Source organism: Tetrao urogallus (assembly GCF_951394365.1).
Source record: "Tetrao urogallus genome assembly, chromosome: 1".
NCBI lineage: Eukaryota > Metazoa > Chordata > Aves > Galliformes > Phasianidae > Tetrao > Tetrao urogallus.
Genome location: NC_136813.1, coordinates 126,332,125 through 126,355,431, shown reverse-complemented (window position 1 = coordinate 126,355,431; position 23,307 = coordinate 126,332,125). Strand labels below are relative to the sequence as shown.

The window sequence follows — 23,307 nt, the reverse complement described above, 5'->3', positions numbered from 1 at the left end:
TTAACCATTTACAGAACATGAAAAAGGAAGGATACTGCAGACACCTCTCTTTAGCTGCTCCCTCAGTGCTCTGTCACAGGCTATTATTTAACAGTTTGATTGTTATATTAACCCCTCCCCTCCCCCCCCAGCAAGTCGTTGTATAAGTTGTTTGGAAAAAAAAGAGGTTATCTGTTGCTTACATAAAGCATTCTGTTCTCTATTGTATAGCTAGAAGCTACTCAAGGGAAAGTGCTCACCTAAAAAGGGGCAAATGTATCAAGTGTGACCTTACGTAAACTTGGATCCTACTCTGGCAAGACTCCAGGCTAACTATCTGCTAAAAACATCAGTTACTGTCATGTATGAAACGTATGAAATATGCAATGAGAAGCCCACCCAGCACCTCTGAATAAGAAACAATCTAAGAAATGATGTTTAAAATCAGTAATGCTTAACTGGCAGTGTATTACATTTATAAAAACTTTCTGAGCTCTAGGAAATCAGACATTGACCAAGAAGGGGAAGTAAACAAGTTGTAAAGGTACTAGGAAAGCATGACAGGCAGAAATATTGCTGAAGGATTTTTCTGATCTTCTGGCCCAGATATATCATAAACTGAAAAAAAAGAAAAAAGTCTGCATTCATTAAATTACAAGTATGTCTACTCTTGCACTAAAAACACTAAATAACATGCAAATAAGATACATTAGCTCTGTTTCTAGTGAGTCAGTTAAATACAACAACAACAGTGTACTGCATTCTGGACGTCCTCATTGAATGTTCCCCTATGGAGAGAGTTTGTTTTTAATAGCCTAACGAACACTTTTCTGGAACCATTTAAATCTTTAACTCATTTTGCTTTATAGCACTGGCCATTTTCCATTCTCTGTGAAGCATTTTCAGTCAGTGCGGTTGACTCACTCTTCTGAAATCTTAACATTTTGTTGTCCGTCGATGATGCAAACCCTGAAGAAGAAGCTCCTAGCTTCAAATCGGGGGCAAAAGTATTTTGGCGGTGCCACACATGAAATTTAAGCTTCCTGTGAACAAATCCTTGGATTTTTTTTTTCCCCAGTATCAGTTGTATATTGAATAAATATGTGAATAAATTGTACTGATTTTCTGAAAGATGAGAGCACTGTATTACTAACTCCTGTCTTTGAGCTCTTTCCACTGCCTTTTCTTTCATGTAGGATAGAATAGGTTTGTAATTGCTTTCTCTGGTCCAAATTCTGTAAAACCAACTGAACCAGCATGGGGGAATATATACAGCACTGCAATAGTGACTGCGGGATTATGTACTACTTAAAGGGGAGAAAAAATACCTTACGTAAAAGCATACATGGAGAATGTCCTAGTAGTGCAATTGCATTTGCTCATCAACATCCCCAGCTGGAAGCCACTGCTCCCCAGCCAGGTAAGCATATTCTGTTAGAGCAGTTCACCCTCTCTTTTCTTCCACACGCCTCATCTAGCAAGCATATTGTGCAGACACCTAGAGTAGTAAAGCCAAATGACAGCAAATCTTGTTACAGAGCAACTTGTACAAGATGCACAATGCTGTACCCATGCAATACAGAGGCCTGAAGGCCAGCCCGTTTAGTAGGAGTATGATTACAGCAAAAATAAACTTTTTTCCTGGCCGGTATTATGCCAGAAAATGCTGACCAGTTATCCCATCCTAACTTCACACTGTATTACATATGATATCTCCTGCAGAAGTTGACATCAGCCAGTAAGCTGGTAAGCACCATGCTGTTTGGGCTGGATGATTTCTGTCAGAATCACAGTTGTGTAATTGTATACTCTTTGACATGACAGCCTGCAGATACAAGTCAGATATTGATGAACTTGGAACCTAAGAGCTTCAGGAGACCAAGGCAGAAGAAAACTCATTTGTAACACACCTTGGGCTTAGCTATGAGTGCAGCAACAAAATGTAACGGAATATTGGTGAGAAGGTTCAACCCTTTCTGCCATACCACCAACATCCGCCTCTGATAATGTGGGCAAACATTATAAAATAGGAGGAATTACTTTCAGAGTAGCCACCATAGAATCTGAAGTATCTTGGGATCTTCAGACTGCAAAGGAGAGGACAGAGCTCAGGACTGTAACCAAGTACTTGTCAAGATCATAGTTTGGAGTTTAGACCACTAAATTATGCATAAATCTCAGAAAACAATAAATTAAAAATATGTTTGTTTTCTGATGGTTTTTCTTTTGTTTGTTTTGTTATTTGCTTTTAACCAACTTTATCATTACCTATGAAAATTAGTAATCTTCAATCACGTCGCATTAAACTCATAGATGGTCAAATGTATTTAGCTCACAACACTGTGAGGATCTTCTTTCTCAAATTTTTAAAAGTGTTTTGGCAAACATATGTTTATACACAATGAAAGTAAGTACTGATCTACTGTTTTGGATGGGATGAGAGAAGCAGAGAAGCAAAGATCTGATGAGACTTCTGTTTCATGGTACTGGCTTCTCCAAGATAAAATGTTAACTTTCCTACACAGATAAAACAAACATAGAAGGAGCTGCAGTACATATGTGTGTTTTTGTCTAGCAGGTATGCCAAGCTTTAATAAGAATATTTGTAAGGCTTCACCATTTCTTATTTTGAAAAATACATACATTTTAAGCAAGTCAGCAGTGAACAGTCTCCTGTGATTTGATAAATAGCCAAACAACCTGTAGTTTCACCATGAGTGGTAAAGTATTTACTACCATGACAGTCCCTCTGCACTATTGCTGCTGATCTAGACTCATTGTTTGGCTGCATGTGACTATTTTGTTTGAAGAAAATAGAAGTTCAGGAAACTACCCTTCAAGCAATTTACTTCTGCAAAAGCAATATTATTAATACTCACAGGTTTGTCTTAATCCTCGGCATGCTTGCAACTTCTGACCAGGACAGATAACTAGCATTCATTTATACTTATTTTCCCTCAGCATAATGCAATCGATTATGAAAAATACCTATGAAAACAACGTTTTTGCTATTATTGAAACCAAGATGGTCTTTTTTTGTGTGTGTATTGAGCCATATATATTTTTTTCACTTTTAGCCAAGAACGTTTCTACTGTACAGAGTAATCTTGTGGCTCGGGTAAGGAGCTTGTTCTACCACACTTAGAGCTGGAACTGAGCAAGCAGAGGCAGTATCACCACTAATGAGAGGGGCAGCACAGCAGGACCGGTTCTGCAGAGAAAAACAAGTATTGCTGCTGTCCCAGCAGCCGTACTGTGGGACCGCTTAGAGGTTAGCTGTAGAGGGGTGCCATGGAGCCAACGCCCACTGCAGCTGCAGCCCATTAAGTCCTTACAACTTGAGCTTCCCGTGCTAAAAGAACACAGTTTGCACACACCGATACGACTTCGGGATGTGAGCCAAAATGCAACGAGGATTACGGGTTAACTCACTTCAAAGGGAAGCGGTGGACGCGCAAACAGGCCGCTGAGGGACATGGTTCAGTGGCCATGGTATGATAGGTAAGATAGACGGTCTTGTAGTTCTCTACCGACCTTAATGATACTATGGAAAGCGCACACCTGATACCAGCCTAGAACATAGTTACAGCCTCAGCAACTCGGGGAATCCTGGCTTTCAGCCACTCGCTCCCCGCTCCCGCCCGCCCGCCTGCCTGCCTGCCTGCCTGCCTGCGGACACGGCAGCCGAGAGGCCAACTACCCCCTCACCTCACCCCGGCGGCCGGCGGAGACCGACCTCACCCCACTCACGCGCGGCCCCAAATCTCGCGAGACGCGAGGCGCCGGGCGGGCTGGGAGGGAGAAGGACGGTGGCGGTGCCGGCGCTGCTGAGGAGGCGCCAAGGAGGCGGGGGAGGGGGGTCCGGCTGGGCGCCCGAGTGCCCGCCCCCGGGCCGGCAGGACGGGCCGTTCCTTCTCACCTTAGTTCACCTCCCGTATGCCGCCGGGGCCGGGGGCGCTGTGGAGCGGGGCTCGGGCTGCCCGCCATGGCCGAGGCAGGAGCGGGGAGCGCCGAAGGGGCCGAGGAGGAGCGGCGAACCGCTGGAGGTGGGTGCGCTCCGCTGTCATGCTGCGGATGTGGCAGCGCACGGTTGGGGTTCGGGCTGGACGTGTTTCTACGTTCGGCTTAGTTCGTGGCATTTTGTTCCCGACACGCGATTAGCTGCACTCTTAATATTCCTTTTTTTTATTTTTTCTTCTTTTTTTTTTTTTTTGCGGCTAATGTGATTTAAACGTAGCGATGTTGGCCGCTGTGTGCTCCAGAAAGTTGCTGTAACGCGGGCGGCTGTAAAGCAGAGCAGCAGCAGCTGTCCGTGTTCCTCCTGCTCGGTGCCTCGCTTCCTCTAGGCGGAAGGCTGAGCCCGAAAGAAGCGTTGTGCGCGGGGCTCTGAAAGGCAGAAGTCGCCGCTGCAGTTCTGCTCAGTTAGTGCCGGTTCTTGAGGTCTACTTGCCGCCGTTTTAATGTGCTTTGGGTTGGGTTCTGTGTGTTTTAACGTTTACGGGGATCCTGGCTGTCCGGGGGGAGGCGAAAAAGAGGCATTTTTCTGCCTGTGTGTGCTTGGTTGGTGAAGTGGTGGTGTAATTCTTTATGATGCTCGTACTGTAAGGGGAGGAAATAATAATAATAAAGCTCGGTGCAGACGTTCGCATTAAGTGGGAAAGCGGTGAACCGTAGGCTTTTCCGTATTGGAGTGGAGGAAACCCTACTACGTGGTTTCTTTTGTTAATCGATGTTTATAGCTGTTCTTCTAACAGATTTTGAAGAGATGGAGTCTTGATTAATTTTATTTTAAAGATAAAATTATCTTCATTAGCATGGGATAGATCCACGCTGATATTAGCTGTGGAGTTTTTTCCCTTGAGGTGCACATTGTTGTTAGTACACCTGGACATTATTAAAAACCAACTCTAAACTGGACAGTTTGTATCAGCTAAGAATCGTCTTCACTGTAAGAAAAATATCCTTGTGGGTGACTGGAGGTGCTCTGAAAATTCCTTCCCCAGGGCTTGTTTAAACCATGGAAGTTGTGCTGCGGACTTACGAAGCCAGTGTTTTACTTAAGATAGAAGCTATCTTCTGTTCCTTTAGCAGTATGTGATTGGAGAGTTACTGGTGTTAGCTTTTTTTGCTTGTTTGTTTTTCAGTGTTCTCCTCCCTCTCTCCTCCAGTAATAAATTGAGATATATGAGACTCTCAGTTTCTGTCAGTGACCTGATTTGAGCCTGGAAGTGACGAGGAAAGCAGGGTAATCTTCCAAGGGCTTTGGGTATCTTTACATTAGTTATAGTCTTGCTTTTTAATACACTAATAGGTTTGAGCAAATAATTAGTGTTTTAAGGTCTATTAAGTGAAAGTATTATTTAATTAGTAAGTTATGATTCCTGATTATTTTCTTCTGAATGTTAAAAATAGATACAGAAAATTGTCAATGGCCCATATTAATATTTGGTTTACATTTCTGTAATATAGGATATTAAAATTTTTCTTTTAATCTACTTGTGGCATTAAAAACCAATCCAGTGTCCTTAAGCTAACCTAGAAGAGTTAATTCTCTATTTAGTATTGTGCTTAAGGTGGCTTTATCAGTGCTGTTTGCATCTTTCTTCTGTTTCATGCATGCTTATAAAATGCAATGTGTGTATAAAAAAAAAAAAAAAAAAAAAAAAAAAAAAAAAAAAGCACATATGTTTTATGCAGCACATTTCTACCGTTTTCACAACTTGACCCAGATGGAAATGGTTGCCCCAGCTTTAACTGTGTACTCAGTGGGCTGTGGTCCGGATGATAAACTTGCTTTAAATAGTCTGAATATGGTTTTCATTGACTTGTTATAAAGCTTTAAAAGCAGGAATATGTAATGCAACTCTCACTCCTATTTAGAAAGTATGGTTGGTTGTTTTACATGTATTTAGACCTGAGGACCTGTCTGATGATGTATGAACCTATAAACTTTTTCTCATACAGTACGGTATGTATATAGGATATTGGTATAGTTTTTTCATTCTTTAATGAAAACATGCAGTAGGAATTCATTAGAATAATTTTAGAAAAACAATTCTGTGGTAAAATAAATCAATTTACGTGATGTTAAGCTTTTGGAAATTATTTGAATCATCAGCTGTCTTGTGTGAGTGTGCTTATGTATAGGTACAGGTAGATATCCCCAATTGCTTAAGTAGTCAGAGACAGCTGACATCTTCAAATAAAAAGTTTGAGTGTGTCAAGTGTTACAAAACTTGTGTGTCTTGAGTTATAACCTGGTTGAGAAAATCTAGATTATCATAGAATCACAGAACGGCCCAGGTTGGAAGGGACCTCAAGGATCACCAAGCTCCAACCCCCCTGCTGCATGCAGGGCCACCAACCTCCCCATTTAATACTAGACCAGGCTGCCCAGGGCCCCATCCAACCTGGCCTTGAACACCTCCAGGGACAGGGCATCCACAGCCTCTCTGGGCAGCCTGTTCCAGCACCTCACCACTCTTATAATGAAGAACTTCTCCCTGACATCCAACCTGAATCTTCCCTCCCACAACTTAAAACCATTTCCCCTTGTCCTGCCATTATCTACCCTTTCCAAGAGCTGACTCCCCTCCTGTTTGTAGGCTCCCTTTAGGTACTGAAAGGCTGTAATGAGGTCACCCCACAGCCTTCTTTTCTCCAGGCTGAACAAGCCCAGCTCCCTGAGCCTGTTTTTGTAGTGGAGGTGCTCCAGCCCTCTGATCATCTTGGTGGCTCTCCTCTGGACCCTCTCCAACAGCTCCCTGTCTTTTTTGTACTGCGGGCTGCGCACTTGGACGCAGTTCTCCAGATGGGGCCTCGCAAGAGCAGAGTAGAGGGGGCCAGTCACCTCCCTGTCCCTGCTGGCCACCCCTCTTCTGATGGAGCCCAGGATGCCTTTTGCTTTCTGAGCTGCAAGAGCACACTGTTGGCTCATGTTGAGTTTTTCATCCACCAGGACCCCCAGATCCTTCTCTGCAGGGCTCCTCTCAAGGACTGCGCCTTCCAGTATGTAAGAATGCCTGGGATTCCTTTGGCCCAAGTGCAAAACTGTGCACTTTGCCGTGTTGAACCTCATTAGGTTCACCCAGGCCCACCCTTCCAGCCTGCCAAGGTCCCTCTGAATAGCATCCCTTCCTTCCACTGTGTCAACCACACCACTGAGCTTGATGTCATCAGCAAACTTGCTGAGGGTGCGCCGGATTCTGTCATTGATGTCAGTGATAAAGATGTTGAAGAGCACTGGTCCCTAGACAGACCCCTGGGGGTCGCCGCTCATTACCAGCCTCCACCTGGACACGGAACAGATCACCACCCTTTGCAGCCTTTCAACCAATTCCTTATCCTCTGGATGGTCCACCCATCAAATCCACATCTCTCTGATTTGGAAATTATTAGATTAGATTGCTTATATACTTAGATATTGGGGATGATGGGGGCGGGAGGCAGAATACCCCTGCTTCTCTGTGTGATTGCATTCATGAGGGCTTCAGGCTGAGACCCTTGCATCAAGTAAGTACTCAGAGGCTGTGTGTGTGTTAGCATTCTGATTCAAAGCAGCAGCATTATTTTGATGTGATCAACCATCCTTGTTCCATGCTTGCTGGTTTGGTTTGCAGTGCATTTTTGCTATAGATGGGTTGAACTCTTTTCAGAAAAAATTGAACTAGAACTTTATTGTAGGAAGGTGAGTGTTACTCCAGCCCAAATGTTCTCCGACTCCAAACTTAAGCCAAGGGTTGGTTCTCAGACAGCTTTAGAACACGTGGATGGTAAGGATTTTTCTTCACTGAACCAGACAATGGAATTTAACATAAGCTCATTGGACTACTTTAAAACTAGAAACAGGGACTTCTGCTGCAATCACCTGCTTCTGTCTATTAACCTGTTGTACTACAGCTTTTACTAACATAGATACAGCCTAATAACTCCTGTGGATGGATTTCAATTTCAGTAAGTCATTTACGTAGTCAGAGGAAGGACCACTTATGTATCATTGTAACTACACCCACTTCCAGCACAATTTTGAGTTCTTTAAACTTGCCAAAGCTTGAATTTCTTGCAAATGGTTTTTGTGCATGCCAAGGAAACGTACGTTTGCAAAATACACACTTTAATAGTTTGATTATTTAAAGCGTGTTATAGAATGTTTTTCAAAAGATTGGAAAAATGTATCTGTGGTCTTAGAAACTTCAATTCAAAGGAGCTTCTTTCATCTTCTGCCAGGAAGTGTTTCAGAATGGGAAGTTGGATTGTAAATGCATTCTTATTCTTAGAAAGATTTGTGTTAGTGTTACCACATTGACAACTTATGCAGCTGCAGAGTAATTCTCAAAGTCTGTGGTGTACATTTATCCTCAGAAAACATAGTGTGCCACCCGTAGCTGTTTGGGTTCTTCTGTTTTGTTGTTTGCTGAGGTGATTGGAAAATATCAATGAATATGTTTTGCTGCAATATTCTGGTAGATGGATTTAGATGTTCTTTTTTTTAAAACAAACAAACAAACAAACTGTCTAAATGAGAGCTGATGGCTTTTTTATTGGTGTATTAATATCACTCAATGTTTCAGGAAAACCTATGAGGAGTTAAACATATGTTTAGCCAAAAGCTAAACTTTCACTGGGGGGGGGGGGGGGTGAGTAGGCCATGGAGTAGTGATGTGTGATCAAGGCAGTGATTTTTGAAAGGCTGTTTTGAATTTAAACCTCAATGTATGTGAGGCAAACAGTGGCGGTCTGTGGCTGCTGCATTGTAACAATTGTATGATAATTTTATAGCTACCTTGGGTGGGACTCATCTCACTTACCTTTAGATATCTAGAGTGTAGACATTGGCATCTCAGCTAGTTACTTTCTTCTTTGAGTAATTACTGAAGGGAAGGAGGTAGGCACTCTTGGACTGCGCTTCATCTAAGCGTGCAAATTTATTTTAGATTGAGATGAATCACCCTAGAAATGTACTTCATCAAACTGATTGTAGGAGTCTATTTTAAGTTGAGATGAATCACCCTAGAAATGTCTTCTACTCTCCAAGAGAAGCTAGAATGGCTAGTTCATGTGTGGACATGATTATTTGCTCAGATGGATCTCACCATTTATGGCTGATGGAGTTTGGCCTTAACTCTTTTCTGATAGACTGTCTTTGTTTAGGAACCGACAACATCGGTGGACAAAGGAAGGGCAACTGATGCTGTCTACCTGGACTTGTGCAAGGCCTTTGACATGGTCCCACACCACAGCCTCATCTCTAAATTGGAGAGAGATGAGTTTGAAGGGTGAACTCTTTGGTGAATATTGGGAGGAAGATTGCAACTGGAGGGTAGTTGTCAATGGCTCTATGTCCAGGTGGAGGCTGATGATGAGTGGTGACCTCCAGCGTTCTGTCTTGTGACTGGTACATCTTTATCAGTGACATAGATGACGGGGTTGAGCACACCCTCTGCAAATCTGCTGATTACACCAAGCTCTGTGTTGCAGTTGTTACAACAGAAGGAAAGGATGTCACCCAGAGGGTCTTGTGCTGGCTTGAAAAGTGGACCCATGTAAACTTTATGAGGTTCAGCATGCGGGGTGTTACACTTTGGTTGATGACAAATATGTGTACTGACTGGGATAAGAACTCCTTGAGAGTAGCCCTGTGGAAGAGGTCTTAGGAGGCCTGGTAGATGAAAAACATAATGAGAGCCTGCAGTGGGCACTTGCAGCCTGGAGGGACAACAGTATCCTGGGCTGCGTCAAAGAGATGTGGCGAGCAGGGAGATAAAGGTGATTGTCTCTCTCTACTCTGTTCTTGGGGGGCCCTATGGAAGTCTGAGGCCCTCAGCACATGAAAGGCATGGAGCAGTTGGAACAGGGCCACAGGAGGCCACAAAGATGATCGGGTGCTGGAGCACTTCTCCTAGAATGAAAGGCTGAGGGAGCTGGACTTGAAGGGAGCTGAGAAACAGGAAGGAAATTAAACAAAAAACCAAACCAACACGAGGGTGGATAGCGATAGGACAAGGGTGGATGTGTCTATGCTAAAAGAGGGGAGATTTAGATTTGACCTCAGGGGAAATTTCTCACTAGGAGGGTGGTAAGGCACTGGAACTGGCTGCCCGGTGAAGTTGTGGATGTCTCATCCCTGGAAGTGTTCAAGGCCAGGCTGGATGGGGCCCTGGGCAGAATGATCTAGTGCCGGATTTAGGGGTTGGCAACCCTGCTCATGACAGAGGGGCAGGAACTTGGTGATACTTGAGGTCCCTCACAGAACCGCAGTACGGTTCTATGAAAACCTCAGACCTGTTATTAGTGAAAATTTCAGAAACATGGCAAGTATTTAGAAAATATTGTCAGTAATTAGAAAAATCTAGATCTTCCAAGCCTTATATTTTGATGCATTGCATGTGATCTGCACAGAACTATTGCTGAACACAGGAGTGTAGTGTTACATGTAGATGATCCTTACTTCATATCCCAGCCCTAGACAGTCGTTTTGTGTTCATAGGTATATATGGGGTTCATATTGAGAACTAAACAGGAATCATATATGGGCATATGTTTTCAAGGAACTACTCACCTAACTTTAAAACTTAAATTATCTGTATACAAAAGCCTTAATAAAACTGCGAAATAAATAGTAGTATTAGTGAATAGTGTCATTCAAGTTTGAATTTTGTTAGACTTGCAAACCAGGTGTCTGTAAGTAATAGCATTTGGACTGGAAAAACAAAATGTCTCTAGTTGAATTATATTAGTAGTTTAGAAACTGGCTAATGATTTTAGTTATTTCAGTCACCCGAGAAAATAAACTTGGATATTATTGTTCTTGAAGCAAGAGTGCTATGAAAGTGGAAAATGTTTAGTTTTGCTTCATATTTTCTTAGGGATGTTTGATTTTACTGTTAATGAATGGTAGGAATGTAGCTGAGAATCTCCTGTCGTAGAAGCAGTTCCTTGTTATTGGACTACATTCTAGGTCATGCTTTTTCTGACCCAAATGATTTCTGAACGCTTTATCCATCTCTTCTAAAGTGCTATAAGCAGAGAAATGAAGGAATCTTTCATTGCAGAGGGCAGGAGATTGTTATTCTTCAGGGAGAGGGCGAGCAGCTTGGAATCACCTAGTCCGTAGTCAGAGCTACTGCAGAAAGCCCCAAGGGGTTATTTTAAAGCACTCTTGCTGACTTCTCAAAGCTGACCTCACTTTATGAACTGCTTCATCTGCTGCTTGTTCAGTGAGTAGTAGGTATGAAAAATGCTCGCTCTTGTCTCTTGAATTCAGAACTGAATTCAGAATAATTACTTCTATACTAAGTTTGGTAGTTCTAAAGCTTTGGATTTTTTTTCCTATTTATTTGTTGAGACTCTCAGTAAATGCACGTAAAGAATATATGCTGCGTGCTCTACATGGCAGAAATCAATACAGATTCTTATCTTCCTTAAGTTAAAGTTAGATGGCACTTTAGATGGTATTTAGTTTAAGGTGTCACAGTGATATTGGTCAAGGATTCAATCTGTCACCTACACACTTTGATAGTCAAGTTCTCAGTGGGTCATTGTTGCTGACGATTAAACACTTAAATTTTTCTTAGTTAAGAAAAAAAGGACAGCATTGGAAAACACAGAGGAAGTAGGTGCAGGTATTCAGAATTTATTGCCAGAATGCCAGGAAAAATGTTAGTTATTGTGATAAAATGACATGTAGTTGGAAAGGCTGTAAATGGTACATCGTTTGAATTCATTTTGTTTCTTTAAGGGAAGTGGTTTAGAAAGCAGGCTGGCCATCTGTGTGCAAAGGAGTATTTAGGTCAGTGGGTCTGTTCTGTCCTGCTTTATTGAAGGCTGAAAGGATCTGTTGTGTTGAAAGCATTCTTGCCTTCGGTACATTTAGATTTCTATTTAGTAAGTACTCTTTGCTGAATGTGTAAAAGTATGGTTGTGTTTCACAAATGTGCCGTAGTGATATTGTATACTGGTGTTTGATAAGTGAACTAGAACTACTCTTCACAAAAAGAAGTTCCTTTGGAATTGCTGGAGTTTTTATTTGTTTTTATAATTGCAAGAATTTGTGATAGAAATATCAGATGAGACTATTATAGAGTGATCATGAATGAGAAAGATATTTGAAACATTTGCTGTTTGTGCCCTCATATACATGATGTAATTTCTTTAAAAATCATTTTAATAACCTTAATTGGCCTAAGTTGTGTATTTGAAATAACTGTGTTTCTGTTGCAGATGCCCAGAAGCTGTTACTTATTTGACAAATGTTTCGTTATTCCTTGCGTTTTTACCTCATTTGCTTTGGAACTTCCACTGTGGCTTAACGAGTTAAAGAGATTTCTACAATAAAACAGGGGCTGACTCTGTGTAGTCTGACTTGGTAGAAAGAGGATTAGTGGCAGACCAGACGATGCTGTTCAAGTATTAGCCTATTTGACTGAACTCTGCAAAGTAATATTCCTACAGAAAATGAGAACCTAGAAGTTCATTTTCCTGGTGTAAGATGTGCTTACGCCTAAGAGGAAAAAAGCGTACACCGCGTGTCATTCTTTTTACAGATTTTGATCTGTCATTTAAAGGCAGCACAGTTACAAAAAAATAGTGGTATAATGAAAGAAAGCTCTCTGTAATATTCCATTTTTCTTCCTGCTGGGTTTTCAAAGAGCCTTCTTGGTTTTTGCCTGCAGCTAAAGTAGGAGATGCGCACTTCCTTAAGTGACCTTTGTTAATCCATCTTCTGCTGCTTCGTGGAATTAATCCTTTGGTGTTCTGAGATGTATGCCATAATCATAGAACTGCTCAGGTTGGAAAAGACCTTAAAGTCCAACCACAACCTAGCCCTACTACCCTAACTCTAACAACCCTACGCTAAATCATGTCCCTGAGCACCACATCCAAAAGGTTTTTAAACACATTCAGGGATGGTGACTCAACCACATCCCCGGGGAGCCTATTCCACTGCTTCACAACCCTTTCTGTAAAAACCTTTTCTGTATGTCTTTGGATACTTTCCCTGCTAGCTGAGGAAGTGTATGGGAGTGCCTATATTTGCTCAAACAGGGTCAGTCCTGTTTCTTTAAGCTGAGTAGTTCTTTGTGATGGTTTTACACTGAGACAGGAAAAAAAGGTTACTACTTAAATTCCTTGAGAGTATTTTTCTTCCCAAATAGTTGCTGGGGTTATTTTGGCTTGTGACTTCTTTTTTGTCCAACCCAGAAACAAAGTAGTTTGCCTTGAGAGAAAGAGTTCAAAAGGAACTCCGAGGCAGAACTTGACAAGTTTTTAAGGCTGTCTTGACTTACATGGCTGATGTTACGAGTAATCATAGATTTATGTCACAACTATGGCACATTTTTTTTCTGGATGTTCAGCTTGTTTAAAAAGCTTAGTTCATGTTATATATTTTTAAATTTGAATCTAGAGTTAGTATTTTGATCAGCTAGCTGAGGCTACATCGTGTGACTTTACAGCAGGATTCTGGAGGTGCTGGGAGATTTAAGCAGAATCTGCTAGGACTGAGTGAAGAAAAAGTGAAGTGTATTTTATATTGCCTTGGTGAGCTGAATGAGTTGATGAGAGCTTGATATGAGTGTGCAGAGACTGTGTTTTTTATGTACATAGGTATTTGCTGTGCAACTTCTGTGGGCTTTGTATCTTAGGTGTGAAGGGCACCCATGCAGGTTTTTTTTTTTTTCCAGATGAAAACCAGAATGGATGCATGATGCTCTTATTGTACACTGGGCTTATTTTTTTTTTTCTCATTCACAGATAATTTCCCAGTAGATGGAAACTCGTGCATTGCTTCTGGAGTCCCTGGCCTCATGAATCCAATACCTAAGCCTGCTACCGCTTCTTTCAACAATTCTGTGGTTGAGATTCCAAGGAAGCGCAAAGGAAGTGATTCTGATAACCAGTAAGCAAATTATTTCTGTTTGTTTCTACAAAAATCTGAGTTGTTTGTGTATTATTTCTATGTTGTAACTTCTGAATCCTCTTTCCTTTATATATTACAGTTATTTATTTTACTTTCTTCTGTATGTGTTCTTTGGAGCACTTGAAACTAGAAAAAAGAATCCTTCTATCCAAGGGGTAGGGGTAGGATTCTGATGTAGGTATAAGCAAAATTATTGGGGCATTTGTCTCATGATAAAATGTGAGTCCTGCCTCTCTTTTCTTTCCCTGCATGTAAAGACAAGTTCTGTTTGCAACAAATTACTGAATTGCTTGAAGTGCTAGAATTTCATCTCTAAAGTCTTTTATGTAGAATCAGAACTGATTCTTCAGTGACCAGGGCAGCCATTTAAATATCCAGAAGGAACTGTGACCTAAAATTGAGTACTTTCCTGCAGTAGAGCTCAGTCTTTTTAAGCAGGTCATACTTTATTGCTGAGATGATACAGTCAACTATTTTCTCTTACTCTGTAACTGCAAGTTAACCAAATACGTATTTTCCTGTAAATTTGGAAGAATTAATTTTTAATAAATCTAATTTATATTTCTCAGCCAGAAATCAGGATGCAAGTCAGCATGCAGATATTCTGTATGGCAGGCATCTCCAAACTATGTGGAAAATCCACCTTTAAAAAAAAGTGTGTGTGTGTGTGTGTGTGTGTGTGTGTGTGTGTAAGAAATTTACATCCATTTGTGATTTTTAAAGCAGTTATCTTTTTCTGTGTGTAGTCCACTGATCCACAGAACATAGCCATACTGTAGATGTTGATGTAATTGTCAACTCGCAGCTTCAAGTCTATCTTCTAGATCTCTGAACACTTCAGAAGGACAATAACTTCTAGAAAAAAAATGTTTCTCGGAAGCATCAATTGATTTTACCTATTTAATGAGAATGCTGCTTCATCAATGCTATTTCCTTGAAGTTTGGGTCTGTCTCTGATTTAGTGAAACTTCTGTCTGAAAAAAAAATAAATAAATCACATCCAGTTGAAATATTCAGTTGATAAACTTATAGTTTAAAGAATTCATAGTTTCTAAAAACGAATGTTCTTGCTGAAAATAACTTGTCAAGTGGGGTTTCCGCTGAACTTTTTCTGCAACAACTTTTTCTAGTGGGGATATTGTGTCATCTTTTTCTGCTTCAAAGTGTGCATTCTGCTTACTTCATTACCTGTTTCTACAGGGATACAGTTGAAGTTGATGGGGATCCTCAGAAAAGGTACTTCTTATAAATGAACCCGTTTCTATTTTCAGTGTTGTAAGCATGTCACAGTCTTCTATTTGGATAGCTAAAGTGTGTGGTTCGCCTTAAGGAATGTTTGTCTAAGGACGTGTTTGTAGAGCAAAAAGTGAAGCTAATTAACGTGTATCTAATTAGTGGGGTGGATAGATCCATCCAGTGTTAGTTTTCTATTGTTTCTTTCAGAGAAGATGTTACGACTTGCTCATAAGCTTACCGGACCTATTTGTGTTGAAATTAAGATAAGAATAGGAAAGAAAGAAGAATAACATATGAAAAGACTGAAGAGGTGAAGGGAATGTCTCGTACTCTTCAGGAATGATGCATTTAAACATTTTTTTCATTTTTTCCTAGACCTTGTCAACCTGCTTTTTAAAACATAACTACTGCAATGTTAAAATATTATTATTACAAAGTGACAAGCTGAAGTTAAGATTAGCTGTACCAATCTTAGAAAACAAAACAAAAAAACAAGCTTTTGGTGTGTGTTTATATTATAGGACAGTTATTAATTACATGATTATCTTGCTGTGCTTTCTTTCTCTGCACCTCACTACCTTATGTAGATAAATATTTGTATGTAGCTATTCACTATTCTCTTTTATCTCTCTAGGTAGTGTTTGGTGTGTGGCTTAGTGGGTAGCATTAAAATCTTTTCCTAAATATTATTCATTTCTTTGTGGATTTTTCCATTGTTCTTATTATGGAAAGATGCAAAGGTAATCCTGTTTTGTTTATCCCTGCTTTTCTTTTAGAAGAAATATAGATGTATGTTTCATAAAGGGGAAAGTAGAAGAAAAGGTGGTATTCTTTAACTCTTTTTCTGAATAATACAACTCTTGTTCTTGCTAAATTGAATATATCTACCTTTGAGTTATGAAGCAGACTGTCATTCTGTTTTCAAGGTAGACTTAATCTAGCTATTTTAAGCAGTAACAGCACAGCTGTTGGGACAGAGGCTGTATGAAACCATTGAAAACTGTGACTGCTTGAGCAGCAGACTTGCTCTAGTTCCTTCCCTAAGTGAAGGTCCTGAGGGAGGAGGAGATGTAATCAAGAGGCTCCACACTGCACTTTGGGTGCTCTAGATCCGCTTTATCTCTTCACCCCTTCTGGTCAGACAAGGTAGCGTGCTGAGTCGTTGAGATTGGAAGAGACCTTTAAGTACATCAAGTCCAAGCACCATTATTAGCCACCATTTATTATATAACCCTAAACCTAGGGGTGGTTATTATTAACCACAATTATTATATAGATTATCCAACCACCCTGCTGAGTTCCTTCATTAATTCACGTTCCTGAGAATCATAGATTTGCCAAGGTTGGAAAAGACCTCTAAGATCATCTAGACTAACCATTCACCTACCACCAGTGTTGCCCACTAAACCATGTTCCTTACTATCACATCTAGATGTTTCTTAAACACCTCCGGGGTGGTGACTCAACTACTTTCTGGAGCACCTGACCACTCTTCTAGAGAATTTTTTCTTAATATCCCTCCCCTAGTGCAACTTGAGTCCATTCCCTTTTGTCCTATAGCTGTTACCTGGGAAAGGAGGCCAACTCCCACCTTGCCACACATTCCTTTGGGGTACTTGTAGAGAGCAGTGCCACATCCCCATATTTCTTAAATACCTCCAGGAATGGCGACTCCACTTCCCTGGTCAGGCCGTTCCAATGTATGATGAACGCTTTCTATGAAGAAATTCTTCCTCAGATGCAATCAAAACTTTCCCTGATGCAACTTGCATCTCATCACTTGGCATCTGGGGAAAGAGACTGACACCCTCCTGATTGCATCCTTCCTTCACAGAAATCACAGAATGGCCAGGGTTGGAAGGGAACTCAAGGATCATGAAGCTCCAACCCCCCTGCCACATGCAGGGCCACCAACCTCCCCATTTAATACTAGACCAGGCTGCCCAGGGCCCCATCCAACCTGGCCTTGAACACCTCCAGGGACGGGGCATCCACAGCCTTTCTGGGCAGCCTGTTCCAGCACCTCACCACTCTCATAATGAAGAACTTCCCCCTGACATCCAACCTAAATCTTCCCTCCCTCCACTTAAAACCATTTCCCCTTGTCCTGCCATTATCTACCCTTTCCAAGAGCTGACTCCCCTCCTGTTTGTAGGCTCCCTTTAGGTACTGAAAGGCTGCAATGAGGTCACCCCACAGCCTTCTTTTCTCCAGGCTGAACAAGCCCAGCTCCCTGAGCCTGTTTTTGTAGTGGAGGTGCTCCAGCCCTCTGATCATCTTGGTGGCTCTCCTCTGGACCCTCTCCAACAGCTCCCTGTCTTTTTTGTACTGCGGGCTGCGCACTTGGACGCAGTTCTCCAGATGGGGCCTCGCAAGAGCAGAGTAGAGGGGGCCAGTCACCTCCCTGTCCCTGTTGGTCACCCCTGTTTTGATGGACCCCAGGATGCCATTTGCCCTCCAAGCCGCAAGAGCACACTGTTGGCTCATATTAAGTGTTTCATCTATCAGGTGAGGATGCTCTTTAGAGAGCAATGAGGTATCCCCTCAGCCTCCTCTTCTTTAGACCAGATTAAATAGCTCCAGTTCTCTTATCCATTCCTCATGTTAAACCAAACTGGCCCCAGTACTGAGCCCTGGGGAACACAACTGGTGACTGGCCACCAGTTGGATTGAACATTGCCTGCTAGGATTCTTTAAATCCAATCATCCAGCCACTTCTCTTCACCCAGCAAACTGTACACTTGTCCAGACTACCAGCAGACTTTCTTTCATGGGGAATACCTTGAGAAGCAACATACCTTGAGAAGCAACGTCAAATGCTTTACTAAGATCCAGGTAAACAACATCCGCAGTCATCTTCATCTACTCAGCAGGTCATCTTGTCCTACGAGGAGATCAGGTTAGTCAGATAGGGCCCATCTTTCCAAAACTTGTGCAGGCTGTATCTGATCACTTAATTTTCCACATATGCTTTGAGATGATGTTCAAGGTGATCTGCTCTATACCCTTCCCTGATACTGTGGTCAGACAGACAGGCCTTAATTCCCTGGATCCTCTTTCCTGCCCTTCTTGCAGATTGGAGTCGCGTTTGCTAACTTCCAGTGAACTGGGACCTCCTCAATTAGCTGCGACAGCTGGTAAATTGTCAAAAGTACCTTGGTAAGCACCTCTGCCAGCTCTGTCAGTATCTGTGGATAAACCCATCCAGCCCAATAGAGTTATAAATGTTCAAATGATGTAGTAGGTCACCTGCAGATTCCTAGAGGATTGTAGGCACTTCACCTTGCTCCCTGTTACTGTTCTCCAACTCAGGGGTCTGGGTACCCTGGGAACAGTTGGCCTTGCTAGCAAAGACTGAGGCAAAAAAGGTATTAATTATCAGGGTTCGTAGTATATGCACATTCCCGGTAAAAGTTCATGTAAACACAAAAGAAAAAAAAGGTATTACTAACTTGTCTAAATCTGCATTTGGGTTTATCAGGCTGCCTAGAAGATGCATGAGATCTAGTAAAATCCTGAGTTGAAAAGCTGAAAAAAGTTGAAAGCTGAAATGAGCCTTGTGTTAATTTGGCTATGGCTGCTTCATTCTTCCTGGGGTCAGTGCTTGGTTATAAGTGGAAGCTGCTTTTGAACTCTTTCCTAAAGCTCTAATCACCAACTGTCTTTCTGCTTCTTGCTTCTGTTTTCTCATAAGAAACAGCTGTGACTGATACACCTGTGTCCTTATAAGCTGCCTGGTACAACATACGCATCTTCTAAAATGATCCCAAGGCTTGCAGGCCTCACCTCTGAAATGGAACTATGTGAAATGTCTCCACTGCTAAATTAAAAAAAAAAAAAAGAAAAGAAAAAAAAACAAACAAAAAAACCCACAAACTTAAGTACTGCTATGAACATTAAAAAATGCTTATATCAGTTTATTTCAACGAAAATAATTGCTGACATTAGTATGGAAGCAACCTCTGTGCAGGTACCAAGTTGCGCATGCTGAGTTGGCAAGACATCTATTAGGCCATTTTCTGAAATTATTGAAGGTGGTGGTGAGGATTCCAGTGATCTTGGAGAAGAAAAAATATTATTGTCTTTGCTTGATTCATTTATTTTTTTCGTGCTGCTGAAGTATTTATCATGATACTAGCACTATGATTGTCTTTCATTTGTAGTTTTCTCATATGGACTCTTTCCAGTCATTGCTGTGTGGTATGGGAAAATGCTTGATAGTTTTGCTTCTTTTTTTCAGTCCTTGAGCAATTGCATTGTATTTCAGGACCTATCTAGCCTAGGGTTGGTTTTTTAATCTTTTGGCAGTAAAATTTTAGAGATAAGAATATGAATAGAGAATCACACTTGAAAAATTAACGTAAAATCAAGCCTAAACTTTGAATGTTATTTGTTTTCTTTCAGATAGAAGTAGACCCGTAATCATTAAATGTCCCCATAATGTGTTTACATAAGTATGAATATTGGAAATTATGCCTTGGTATTTTGTAGTATGCATCATTTATAGAGGGCAGATAATTTTTGTATTAGGAATTTTTGTGGTTTTGGTTTTGTTGGAATGATAGCAAATTTGTAGAATTTCCTACATCTCGAAATGCCTAATATTAAATGTGCAATATAAGAGTCTATGTCTTGCTTTCTCTAGGAATGAAGATGAAGAGCATCTTAAGATAAAAGATTTCAGGTACTGATTCCCAAGATAAATATATTTTGCCAGTAAATACTAGGATTGACAACAGCAGGATTAACCATAGCAATTTGTTGGTTACTGTCAAATGTCTAACAATAAACTTTGCCTTTCTTTCTTCTGACTTTGTGTTAATTCTTAGAGCTTCCTTGGGGATCTCATTTTCTACTAATTTTAATCAAAGTTATACCGCAGAATATCTCTCATTTAGGAAAAGTCTGAGATTAAAAATGTTAAGGTGAGAATCAAATGAAATACTTCCAAGTCATGCATGAAGGAGCTGCCTCTCAGTCCGTATGACTTGAAGAATTGTTTCTTCTTGATTTGTGTGCACATGGGGTTATTTAAGAATTATCCCACATGGAAGCGGATTCAGCAAAAGCAAGCAAAGAATTCTTGTTGTGGAGCAAGTGCTTGTGTATGGAACTATTCAAGGATTGCAGTTGTACTGTGAATTCACATCTTAATCTAAATTGAAATTTGCAGAAATTGGCAGAAGCATTACTTGTACAATATGCTAACTAATAATTATGAATGGTGGTGTTATAATTTAAATTAAATGGAAGAAATGGAAGTGTTCCAAAACATATTTACAATTTTGTTATTGAACTGAAAATTTCATTTTTCTTTAATGAGTACCCCAGATCACTATGCAAGTATCTGTTTCTCATTGCTTTGATAACACTCATGTTCTACCGTTAATTTCTTTTCCTTAAGTTTTGTTTCATTGGTTTGAAAAAAAAAAAAAAGTGTATGTTGGAACACATCTTGAAGGTTTGCTCAACAGTTATCTCTGTCCAGTGTTTCTTTTCCACAAGTCTATTGGGGGATGTGTTTTTTCCTCTTCCCTTTTGTAACTGTGGAGTGTAACAGCCGGCTTTCTGAATTATCCAGTCATAACTACATCTATACATTCTTCTTGAATCTTAGAAATGTGAAACTTTGTTCTGTTTCCGCATGTGTTTGTAGTCATTTTCCTGAGGTTCACAGTTCAAGGATCATCCACAATTTGTTTTTTGACTGTTCCTACCTGATACAAAAGAAAATTTGTATGAACCGGTAAAGTCAAGTGCCAACTGGTAAATTTTGTAAGAGCTCTAGAGAGAAAAGCAAATTGCTTCTGTGAGTGATCCAAACTTATTTGCATAGAAGGGGGATTTATTTTTTGTGCTTTCAAAGAAAAATTAAAAAAATAATAGAAGACAAGATCTCTAAAATTCTTTTAATTCTTTCCATCAGGCCAGGATTAGTTAACTTCATTATCTATAATGCTTTCTGTTACAGTTTGTCTAAAAAGAAGAGTTTTGAAGATCAGTTAGCCAAAACAGGTTGTCAGTTTGATCAGTTTGATTTACTACCACCGTGTCAGGTCTCGGTGAGAAAGGAAAATAATCCTCATTTTAATTGAGTGGCTAGCTTGTCTTCTTGGGTAGGCTGGAAATAGAATGAATTTAAACCTTCCTTGACCAGCTGCAGGATGTTAGAGGAAAGAAAGGTCAACTAGAAAAGCCAACATACTTCACTAGAAAGAATTGAAGAAAATTCCTAGGAAGAATTAAAGAAAATATAACCTGAGTTATAAATGTTTGTGAAATGTACTGTTGCGTGCCCTAGAAGAAATATTATGATGAAAACGTTTTTTAAGAGCAGCTCTTTCTCTGTTCTTGAATTCTTGGATTGAGGCTTGCCAAGAGATGAAAGTCTGAGACAGAGTACGAGCAGAGGCTAAACCCTTTTCTTGCCCACCTTCAGAGGTGGATAAAGGGGAAAGCCTTCTGATGTACCTCCAGTGAAAATAGGTGAGTGTATGGGAACTGCTGAGTCAGGGCCTGAACCTCTGATTGATCACCTGAGGCGAGCCATGAGTCAGCCAGAGGAGCACAGGTGAAGGCAATTCACCTGTGCTGCCGGAAGGGGTGGAGCCAGGCTCCATCCCTCCTAGACCTATTTAAGAGCTGGCTACCAGTGGGGAAGGATCTCTTCTGGAGATCGCCTCTTCTGGTGTTTTGTAGGTGAGCCCAGCATAAGGGTAAGCTTTCCATTTATTCTCTTTTGTTATCATTGTCCACTTTGCCTAATTCTCTTGATTATATTGTGATTGTAACATCTTGATATCCATTGATTATACAGTGAGGTATAGCCTTTTCTTTCAGTTTCCACAGCATGAAAAATGTGTTGTCTGTTGCGCTTTGCTATAAATAAATGCTTGTGTTTGTGACTTTATTCAATGTGAGTCATTTTCAAACTAATTAAGTAGCAAGAAGACATCGCTTATCTCAGATTATTGAGTTCAGTGATACTTCAGCAAGTGCTTAAAGCAACTTAAAAAAAAAAAAAAAAAAAAAAAATAGTTGGATGAATACCCCATCTTACTTGCACAGAGAATAATATATTCTGATGATTGCTGTTGACGTCAAATATCTGATACATATATAGAAAGCCTGGAGCCCCCAGTACAGGAAAGATGCCAACCTCTTGGAACACATCCAGAGAAGGGCACTAAGATGATCAGAGGTCTAGAACACCTCTCCTGTGAAGAAAAGTTGAGGGAACTGGGCTTAATTAGCAAGGAGAAGGAAGGCCCTGGGGAGACCTCTTATGTGGGAGCATATAAACAAGTGAGGGCATGACTGTTTATGAGGGCAGATAGTGATAGGACAAGGGGGAATGATTTTAAACTGAGACAGGAGAGGTTTAGGTTAGATATTAAGAGATTTTCAGTTTTGTAACTTTTCATGGTGTCTTGTTTCTGCCACAAATGATCAATTGCTGTGAAGTATGATTTTATGACTCTTAAGTTGTTACTTAACAGAGTTTCGCAATATTTCATGTAGATACTGTGATCATTGCTACTTTGATCAAATGAATCCAATTCAGTTGTCAAATAGAGGTTGTGTATGAAAAATTATTTAAATGTAGGAATAGTTCTTGTGGTGCATTATGTTTCCAAAATCAAACTGATGAATATTATAGAGGAAATTGTGTATTCCACATCTTTCTTACAAAAAATTTTTCTTCTTAGAGAGGCTCACAGTCAAACAGAGAAACGAAGAAGAGACAAAATGAATAATTTGATAGAGGAATTGTCTGCTATGATACCTCAGTGCAATCCTATGGCACGAAAACTAGACAAGCTTACAGTATTACGGATGGCAGTGCAACACTTAAAATCTTTAAAAGGTAGGTCTTAGGAAGCTACTGCTTAAAGTCCTTATTCTGTCAGGATTTATACTACGTATTTTCTTTGATGGCAAATACATCTAAGGTCACCTGTTATGTTTACTTGCTGAATTCCGTTCTGTTTTAAGTTGATACAGCTTGTTGTTTCTAGAACTTTGTTTCGTTTTGGCTTTTCTTTCTGGTATACTGAACAACACTTAAGTGTTTGATATTCTGTTTGCTAAAGCTATACCTTGCAATCAAGTTATCCTGATTCTTGAAATCATAGAGGTCAAGTAATTCCATCTTCTGTTATTTTCTAACCCTC

General features: G+C 40.5%; 1 protein-coding gene across 1 annotated transcript in view; it reads left to right on the top strand.

Annotated features, from left to right (window-relative positions):
* Positions 1-3,964: 3,964 nt before the first annotated feature.
* Positions 3,965-23,307, top strand: part of BMAL2 (basic helix-loop-helix ARNT like 2) — a gene marked incomplete at both ends in the record, with an annotated part of 36,449 nt that continues 17,106 nt past the window's right edge. Inside the window, 6 exons of the mRNA XM_079536542.1 lie at positions 3,965-4,025; positions 13,732-13,876; positions 15,098-15,133; positions 18,209-18,292; positions 19,779-19,817; positions 22,843-23,000. Coding sequence (XP_079392668.1) covers positions 3,965-4,025; positions 13,732-13,876; positions 15,098-15,133; positions 18,209-18,292; positions 19,779-19,817; positions 22,843-23,000 — 523 coding nt within the window. The remainder of the gene's footprint in view (positions 4,026-13,731; positions 13,877-15,097; positions 15,134-18,208; positions 18,293-19,778; positions 19,818-22,842; positions 23,001-23,307) is intronic.